Source organism: Choloepus didactylus, chromosome 2 (assembly GCF_015220235.1).
Source record: "Choloepus didactylus isolate mChoDid1 chromosome 2, mChoDid1.pri, whole genome shotgun sequence".
Classification (NCBI taxonomy): Eukaryota; Metazoa; Chordata; class Mammalia; order Pilosa; family Megalonychidae; genus Choloepus; species Choloepus didactylus.
In genome coordinates, this window is record NC_051308.1 from 1,383,585 (window position 1) to 1,393,823 (window position 10,239).

At 36.1% G+C, this 10,239-nt stretch overlaps 1 protein-coding gene across 3 annotated transcripts in view; it reads left to right on the top strand.

The window, feature by feature from the left end:
- TAB2 (TGF-beta activated kinase 1 (MAP3K7) binding protein 2) overlaps positions 1-4,171 on the top strand; it is a 101,374-nt gene extending 97,203 nt beyond the window's left edge. For all 3 annotated transcript variants that reach the window (XM_037819217.1, XM_037819222.1, XM_037819215.1), the window contains one exon: positions 2,844-4,171. In XM_037819217.1, the coding sequence (XP_037675145.1) occupies positions 2,844-2,986 (143 nt within the window). In that variant the 3' untranslated portion in view covers positions 2,987-4,171. The remainder of the gene's footprint in view (positions 1-2,843) is intronic.
- Positions 4,172-10,239: the final 6,068 nt, after the last annotated feature.

Below are 10,239 nucleotides of genomic sequence, written 5' to 3' on the forward strand. Positions count from 1 at the left end.
GAGGTTTGTTTTTCGTGAATATCCTGTTATTTAATTTGTACGCAATTATAAGTAAATCACAACACCTGAATTCCAGATGAATGATTTTGGAAAATTGTCTATTATCGTTATGCATTATTGATAGTCACAGAATATTTGCATACCAAACTGAGGCATGTCAAAATACATGATAGAAGAATTTTTACATTCTCATATAGTATCCTGCTTTCTCCACTCCATTTTTTAAGCATAACATGATTAGACCTAGCTGTGACTTTTTTTTTTTTTTTTTTCACTTAAATGTTTTTAAGCCTAGTTAGCTGGAGTTTAATGAGCAGTTATTACCGAGGAGCACGAGTGACAGGAGAGCCTTTGCACAGTAGGGCCTGCTCAGTCACTGGATGCTGTGTGGGTGTTGGTTGAATAAAGGAGTAGGGAAAACAGCACCCAGCTCCTTAAAATAAACAAGGTGGGTATTCCAGACTCTGAATGAGTTGCCTTAATATAATCTTTTTTACTCCCTTTCAAAAACTGGAATTTCTCTTATAAAAAGATGGTTTTGCTTCAGCATAATGCTGTACTTGTATGTTGGGGGTGTGGAGGTCAAATATAGGTGAAATAAAATTGGTCTTGATAATTGTTGAAGCAGGGTGAGGGCATGAAGATAAATTTTACTGTCCTCTTTTGTATATGTTTGATATTTTTTCAAAAAAGATAAAGGAAAAAATGTACTTTAACAAAAGATAGAAACTAGTATGCTTGCTGTTTTGGGGGAAATAAAGAATCAGTCATCTTTTCATGTATGTTTGAGATAAAGAGGCATTAGTCTCATTTATAGAGATTTAGTTAGATCTTGAAATTAGTTGTGCTTCACAATGCAGTTTTTTTTTTTCAACAGCTAAAATTAAATGTAGAAATCATGTGATCCCTTCCTAGGATCTGATTTCCTCTGTTCCCCAATTCTGGTTGGTATTAGTTTCCAGATACACTAAAAAAAAATCCATAATTCTGTGTACAAAATGAGACTGTGCAGATGTAAAAAACCATTGGAAATTTTTCATTTAAAAAAAAAATGTAGGCCATCTATTGATTGCCATAAGTAATTACTTAAATAATGAAGAAGAGAAGAAGATATATGCTGGCATTTTGTAATAGACCAAAGTGTTAAGAAATATTTGCTTATGGTCCCCTTTCCTAAAATACCTTTATGGCTAAACAAAAAGGTTGGAAGGCAGTGTTCTGCTAAAATGCACCAGGTGGCAATGTTTTTAATACTCGAGTGAGACCAAAATTATAGTAATGGGATGGATCCCCATGTTAAAGTAATCATTCTGTTAACTCATGTTACCCAAGTGTTGTGGAGTGTGAAATGGTTTTAGATAGTAAACAGTCAAACTTTTTTTGAATTAACATTTATTTTAATGTGCTTTACAGGGACTATAGCTGGTATTGTTAGACCCTTGATTTTACAAATATTTTTTCCTAACATAAGGGTAAATGGGATATTTGTTTTAAAATTATTCAATTCAAAGAAAAATACTATATAAATAATAGTCCAGCCTGTTTACATACATGTGACCAAAATGGTGAAGATGGAAAACCAATGCCTAAAGTTTGAGAACTTTGCAATAATATGCTCTATAAGACTGATCAGTAAATGAGGTGCTGTAAAAGGGATTCAAAGTACTAAAGTCCACTAAGTATTTTAAATTTATTTTTTAAATTAAATGTGTTTTCATCTAGGCAAAATAGTTTCCTAAAATAGCAGAAAAGGTATCATTCCCTTAGCAGCTCAATAGAATGTGTGGAAATTGCAAATTAATATACACTGCTTTAACATAGTTTTGAATCTTCAAATTATGAACTTTGATGGGAGAAATCCAAGGATGATGCTCCTTTCACCTTAAATGTCTCAAAAATAACTTATAGAAATACTATTCTAAATTTATAATGGAACCCAGATAAGAAAGTGGTTTCATAAATGTAATTTCATTTTCGAGCTAACCTTTGAGAAATGTAACTGTTCCCTGTGTTTAAGACACCTCCCTCCATTCAACCACTCTAGAACATTGGCCTGTTAGAGCTACAATGGCCCTACAGATTTAGTCCACTCTCTATTTTACAAGTAAAAAAGATTAAACCCAGAGGGTATATAATTTATCTAAGATCACAGAACAGAGAAATCGGGAGCCAGGATTATAGAACTCAGTTCTCACGGTTCTCAGTCTAGTGTTCTTTGTACTGTGCCATACTAAATATGATAAAAAATGAACATGAAGGAAAATGTGGTAAAAAATTTTTACACATATTACTTCTCCAGGGTCTGTTGTTGTTTGATATATATAGTTAAGTGAACCCTTAACAATTATGTTCTTATTTTATAAATACATGTTTGCATTTTATACTTTATATTTTATTTGTATTGTTCAAAGCTTACATTTTCAGCAGACTGGGAACATTTAACAGAAGCATCTATTCTTGGTAGAAAATAGAAATAAAAATATGACTTCAGTGAGAAATGAAACTCACTTTAATGAGACTTAAGTATGCTATCAAGAATTACAATAATTGGGACACCTTTTCACAATCTTAAGTAATGTTGTGGGAATCTGTCATTAGCATATGAAATTGATTTTCCTTTACTCCTGCCTCAAATTGGAGAAAATGTTACTGATTTCCCCTTTAAGGAGATACTGGGTTGGTTATGTCACATCCATGTTGCTATTCAAGGTGAGTGACAGTCTAGCATGTGTGTCTTCGTTTGTTTCCTTCGGTCAACAAGCACAATTAGTATTTAAAGTTGCTGGTAATATATCAGACATTGTGATTTTTGCCTCTAAAATAATTATTTTGCTTACTTACAGATCAAAGGTCCACCATCAAAACACCAAAGAATCAAGACACAGAAGATGATGAGGGAGCTCAGTGGAATTGTACTGCCTGTACTTTTTTGAACCATCCAGCCTTAATCCGTTGTGAACAGTGTGAGATGCCGAGGCATTTCTGAGCCAGGGGCCCTATATCTTCTCTAAAACTGCATCTAAAGTTCAAGAAACTAGTCTGTCATCAGGGGAAAAGTTTCACTGCTCCACAGGATTTTGTCAAATTGAAGGTGTGACAAGATGGTGTTGTGCTAATCCTAAGTGCCAGCCCCCAGAGCTCAGAATACCTCAGGATCCTGTCATAGGCATTGAGATCCATCATGTGAAAGGCCATCGGCTGAAGGGCTCAGCACCTTCCGCCTGGCCATGTACAGTGTTACTAGTGTCCTGCCTTGGATCATTCTCAACAGCCTAGTGCTTTGGGGCTCCCAGTACCTTTCACCCCTCCTGTCACTACTGGATTTTGGCAGGAGGAAGGAATAGAGCGATAGCTTTTTTTTTATTTTTAAAGCTTTCAGTGAAACACTACGTACACAAAGAAAAGGAACAAGGTGTAACTAAACAGTTTGCTGCCACATAGTGCCCATGAATAGGGGAAGAACTTCACAAATCTGTGGTACTCTTGGCCTTGTCTTTGTCTTCCCTGAAGGCATCTCCACTCTGTGAAGCCAGTAGAGTCTCAAGATGAAAAAGAAAGCAGCATGCATTGTCTGTACAAACATGCAGTGAAATACCCCAAAGCTTTTCTTACTGTACAGATCTCTCAAGTCCACTTTTAAGTGATTTCTTCTCTTCTTTATTATTTTCTTATATTTCTATATGTATAGTGTAATAGTCTTTTGTTAACTAATTTTCTTTTTCCCTTTAATGATTAAGCACGATCATGACCCTTTTCAAGCCTTACGTGAGAGAAGCAGTGCCTTAAAATAAAAAAGCATTAATGAAACGAAACTATGCACAGAATAACTTTCCTCTACTTATTCTGTATGTGGCCCTCCTCAGTGCCAATGTTCTGTGAAGACATGCAGATGCTGCACAACGGATTGCAGGAAAGGTGACAAGAATTACGTCTGTAGGTCACACTATATACTGACTTTAGAGGTGGGTGACAACACAATGTTTTGTCTTCCACAAGGAAGCTTGAAACAAGAAATTTTCAGTCCACCGACGGAACAAGGTTAAGCTTGCTTCATCTGCCTGGTGTCCTGCAGAACTTTCACAAGAGATTATTATTGGGGAGGTACAGTTTAAAACCAGCAGCAGCACCAGTACCTAGAGCCCCCACCCACCCACCCTTTTTTTTTTTTTTTTTTTTTTGGAGAGAAGTTTATAAATGCTTTACTGTTCAGGCAATCAGTTTCTAAACCTGACTTGGTGGCAGTGACAAATGTATTTATAAAACAAGGTTAGTCATATTTAGGACAACTGAAGAAAAGCTGGAAAAAAGAAAAACAAGCAAACTTGAACAATGAAGCAACCTCAAACATCTCTTTATTGTGATGATTTATTTTTATAAGGAAAATAAATATTCAGATGATCAGGAATGTATATAACTAAAGGAAATCAAGAAAAACAGTATGCATTTAAAAAGACAGAATTATGAAATTATCAGTGCTTAGAAAGGGGCTAAGGGAAGTGCTGACTTGTAGCAAAAGTTAGGAGAGAAAGTCGACTGTCACCCACTGTAAATGTTTGCAAGTGGATATTTCTAAAACAGGATCATTACAGGTGATCTCTAGGAATGTCAAAGCCTTGACTTGCAGGCTTTGCATTTTGTATATGGGAAAGAAATACGACAATCCTAGTCAATTAGACAATAGCCCCAAAGCCCTTGCATTTGATGCATTTTGTTTTAAAAACAAGGCCTTGTTTTTCAGCTTCATCTGCAGTTCTATGTGAAGATTGATGAATCAGTTTTTACTTGTTTTATTAATAAAACGTAATTTGGATATCTTGAGTTGATGATTTTGTGATTTAGCTGGGTAAACTATCTTTGTAACAGATAAGTTATTTATAAAAATTAAAAACTTATATTCTAATTTGGATTTTGTGACTTGTTTTTAAAGTGTGCGGGGCAGGAGATAATTTGTACCCCAGCAAAACACTTGATAGTTGAAACAGGGAAAACTCATTCTCTAAGGTCTTCTCAAGATAGGTTATATGGTGTTCAATTGCATTTCTTGGGTTCTTTTTTATCAGTTTCCCCAAGCTTCTTAACTGATTGAACATTTCAGCTGAGCCTGAAAAATGAATATTGCTTCTTTTTTGCAGTTTGTTAAAGCTTTCCCTTTCATTTCTTACGATTTTTGAAAGTTTACCTCATTGTTGAAGACCATTTCTTGGACCATTTAGCCTGAGCAAGCAATCATTTAGGTTTTTGTTCTCTTCCATAATATGTGGGTGATGAGAGTGATGGTGCATCTTTTGAGGGGAAATTTTATCTTCAGACTTTTCAAAAGTATTATGACTCATTTTTCTGAGCTTGGAAAAAGCAAAGTAGCGGTTGCTGATCCCTTTATGATGGCTGTAGAAAGCCGTGCCTTGATTGTTCTTTTAAACCTAGTGGGAAGGAAATACTCCTTTTCAAGAAATATCATGTCTGCCCATGTTGGTAGACTGGAGATCATCTTCAGGGATAACTGCACTAAAATGGATTGTGCACGTCTCCAGAAGTTCAGATGGAGAGACAGACTTCTGTTTCTTGTCACTAATTATCCTTGGTTACTTAACATTCTCTATATTTTCAAAAGGGTGGGAGGAGGTGACAGTTCCCATAAACTGGACTTAAGGAAAACATTCTATATTAGCAAAATGTAAGGTGGTATCTACCTATTGTAACTAATACATTATACAAAGATACATGTTGTATTGCAAATTTTTGTGAAAAAAATAGGAAAATCTGTTTCTCTTTTCATTTTTCTATTTCTTTTTTAAATGACCAATCTGAATCAATCTACAAGTCTAGTTAACTTTGCATTGGAGAATTGAAATTGTGCATAAAATCATTTCTACAGATAGTCCAAACTGTATTAGCTGTTAGCTTTAAACTAATGTTTTAATGAAAGCATTTATATATATAGCAAAATCAACTGACAGTTTATCAGTTTCCTGTTTCCCAATTAAATGATGAAAAATTATAGTGAGCAATGAGAGGTTTAAAAGGTGAACAGTGCAAGATATATAAGATATAATATTTAGTCCATGAATAATTGAAATTGGCATATATTGCCTTCAAATATTAAATTTGTGGTAGAACCTAGGTCCACTCCAGATCTAATTTCTGCACCCTGGGTATTAACATAACTTTTCGTGTAATATTACAAAATACTTCTAGTTCTCCATGACAAGTGAACATGTTTGGGGTCCAATGTTTAGAAGTTATGATTATCTCCATTATTAACTGCAGTGGCTCAAGGCTGTATTTTGTTTATTTAATACATTTTTTATTGTGAAATTTAGTATATATGTACATAACAGTGATAACTTTCAGAGTACAATTTAATGAGTAGTTAGCAAATTTCAAAGAATGTTATGGGTTACAGTTCCACAATTTCAGTTACTTTCTTCTAGCTATTCTAATACCCTAGCATCTAAAAATACATAAAGATCGAGTGTTCATAAGCCTTTGTTAAATCCTGTCTTGTCTGTTGCTACCCCTTCCTCTCATTTAGTCACTTTCTCAATCTTCAGGGATGTCTAGGCAGTGACCATCCTAACTTGTTCATATTGAAAGGGGGTGTTGACATTTTGGTGAAGGGGGCTGCATCTGGTTGTTGTTCTTAAAGAGGCTGTTACTTCTGGGTTTTAGGACTTGTCTGGCATAGGAACACTCTGATGGGTTTAATTTTTTGAGAGATAAACTTAGTGAAACTTTTATAGAATCTCAGGTAGGGACCTAGGTATTTGGGGACTACTGTTGGTAAGGGCATGGCATACTGTGGCCATCTGGGATGTCTAGCTGGAGCTTGCATAAGAGAAATCTCCAGGATTCTCGACTCTAGTTGAGATCTCTTTAACAACTGTAACCTTATTTTGTTACCTTTCTTTTCCCCCTTTTGGTCAAAAAGGCATTTTCAATCCCTTGAAGTCAAGCTGCATTTTAATATGTATTACTGCTTCCACCTGAAAATATAATTAGGCAACTGAGAGAAAAGAAAAAAACTAAACATAATTTTGTAACTTTGTTCAGTTGGGTTTCTACCCCTTCGGTAAGTGGTAGGTTGGTTTTTAGGGGAACAGGAACATGTTGTTAATCATATAAAAATGCTTGGTAAGGCATTACCTTGCAACTATAAATTCCTTGTAGATTAAAGTTCAAAAATGGAATTGCCAGGTTCCTCAAAAAGTTAATTACCACAAGACGCAGCAATTCCACTCCTAGGTATATACCCCAAAGAATTGAAAACGAGCTCAAATAGATATTTGTACACCAATGTTCATAGCTTTATTCACAATGGACCAAAGGTGGAAACCACTGACATGTCCATCAGCAGACTGAATGAACAAACAAAATGTATATACATACAATGGAATATTGCTCTTGGTCGTCAAAAGGAATGGACATTCTGATACATGCTAGAACATGGTAGAATCTAGAAAACATGCTGAGTGAAGTGAGTCAGACACAAAAGGACAAAGGTATAGGAAATACTTAGGATAAGCAAATTCATAGAGACAAAGTAGATGAGAGGTTACCAGGGGCTGGGGGGAGGGAAAGTGTGGAGGAGTTATTGCTTAATTGGTACAGAGTTTCTGTTTGGAGTGAGGAAAGGGTTTTGGAAATGGTGGTGCTCACACAACATTGTGAATGTGATTCATATCACTGAATTGTACACTTAAAAATGGTTAAAATGGCAAATTTTAAGTCATTTAAAGCCACAATTTTCTAAAAAAATGTATTGCCAAGTTGTATTGTATTAGTCAATTGATTGACTTAGTTAATTAGAAAAGTTTTGAGAGTTGGATTTTTACCATACACACCTTGTTCCCCGGATAGGCCACTACTCAACTATTAAAAGAGTAAAGTTGGGATCTAATTCAAGAAACTTCACAGATTTACTGTGTAACCTGTTATAGTCCCTTCCTTTATTATAGCTTTTATTTCCTTTCCTTGTTAAATGAAAATTATTGATTATATTAATATTTAGCCCACCTCACAGGGATGTTGTATTAATATGAAACTGCCTGAGCCAACCTCGCCAAGAACTGTACTATACTGAAACAGTGGGTTGCGTTTTTGCATGAATAGGTTATGGGCTTTTTTTCTCCCAGTGGTATTAACCAATGGAAAGGTAAATTTACTACTTAGTTCTCTGTATTGGTCTAGGGACATATCAGTGGATCTGAATTTGGTATTTCAGACACTGAGATTGCATTGTTTTGCCCTTGAATGTCAAAAGATTGGTTGATTTGCAAAGATTATAGAACTGTTGGAGGCTGGCATGAAGATCACATGTGTTCATGTTTCTATTAACACATCCAGCTTCTAAAGAATGGACTTTTTATGATGGAGTATAACCAAGTATTTCTCAAGGAAAATAAACACTTTGTCAAAGGACTTCCTCTGGTGTTTATACACCCACATATTTTGCTTCATGCTTAAAATTGACCCAGGATACACTTCAGTCTAATGTCTCCCTCTTCACAGATCCTTTCATTACCTCCTTTTTATTCCAGTTTTTGTGTATGTGCATTTGTTTGTTTTACCAAGGGCAAGAATACATCCAATCTCTGGCCCTAACTTACATAATAGAAGCAGTGGAGTTCACTGATCTTTGTTCCCCAAATCTTGATTGATCCTCATAGCACAGTGAACAAATTGTATTTTCACTCTGGAAATGCTTTCCAGAGGTTATGAAAAGAACTTGCACTCCCACCTTTTTAGTCCACCCATCAGTTCCTAGTGGGGCTGGTTTCCCTGCACAGTGTATTTAACTGTTTTCCTATCTCCAGGTTCTTACCTCTGCCTTGCACACTACAGCGAAGTTAAAGATACACCACCACATCCACCTCACTCGTGCAGAGAAATCTTTTTTTTCCCCTTTGTTCTCAGCATAAAATCAAGACTTTTCACTGGGCTTTCCAACAGAGCCCTCGCACAGTCATATCAGCCTGATCACTTCCCTCACAGGCCTTGCACAGCCCCCAGTGCTCTGTTGTCCATCCTAGTTCTCTTATTTCTTCTTAAGGAGATAGGGTCACGGTTATGAGGTGAGGTCCTCCCAACCTGTACCTTCTGGCAGCACTGGCCATCTTGTATGCCTGCTTGGCATTCACTGCTGCTACGACCTACTTACAGAACATCCTGACTGGGGAGGTTTCACAATGTGCCCCTTTGGTCCCCACATTATACACCCTCATGCATAGTTAGGAAGTCAGTAATTACTGATGGTAATGGTTATCCTTAATTTGAAGGTGAAGTTAATTTCTAATGTTTATTCAACTGAACCAGTGGATGCTGTCATTTTGAACTTGGTTCTTGGTGTATTTTTCCCATAAGTCCAGTATTAAACGTGATAGGTTCGCAGACCAGCCCACTAATAAGCTAGAATGTTATGCATTTGAAATACTGAAATAAGGCACGGCGCTGTTGGGGCACCAGTAAAAATAACAAAACAAAATTAAGAATTGGTTTCATTGTCTTCTATGTGGTGCTGAAGGAGGGCCACACAAAATAGAGACTTTTTATTCTGGAAAATTCCAAAGTTAACTTTTGAATTGATGCTCCTGATTCTGTTAGATCAGAGTTCACTTCAAAGCTTAAATTTTGTTTTTTCTTGGAAACAGGTGTTTGAGTGACTTATCTTAGACACAATGAGGGTCATTTTTTCCCCTCACCATTAAAGCAAGAGGGGTGTAGGAGACTGTTTTTTTTTTTTCCTGAGAAAAACTGGTCAAGAAAAGATTAAAGAAAGAAGAAACCTGAATGCAAAGTGCGTAATAAGCCCCCTCCTCTACTCCTTACCCAAGGAGGTGGGAAGAGAGTCTTCTAATAGAAAAAAAGCTGAGAGCAGGGACTGTTGGTCCGTTTGTAAACCAGGTGTGTTTAACCAAGACCCTGCCTGCTTAATGCGTGACTTAAGCCTAAGTTTTGTTCCATAAATTGGCTTGAAGTCTTGACTACTACATTTTTTATTTTAAATGGAATTCCTTCATATCTCATTTTTGAAGTGCCAGATTTTTTCCATAATAGAACAGCCTTCACATACTCTGCACACTAACTCACCAACCCAGGCCACCAAGCTCTACTGAGCTAATGAATGAGAGGCACCACACGCATTTTCATTCCAGCGAATGATGATGGGTGATTTTTGTTATGATTGTGATACATACCAAAGTATAATTATATTTAAAGGCGAACACATACAGCAAAGATTTG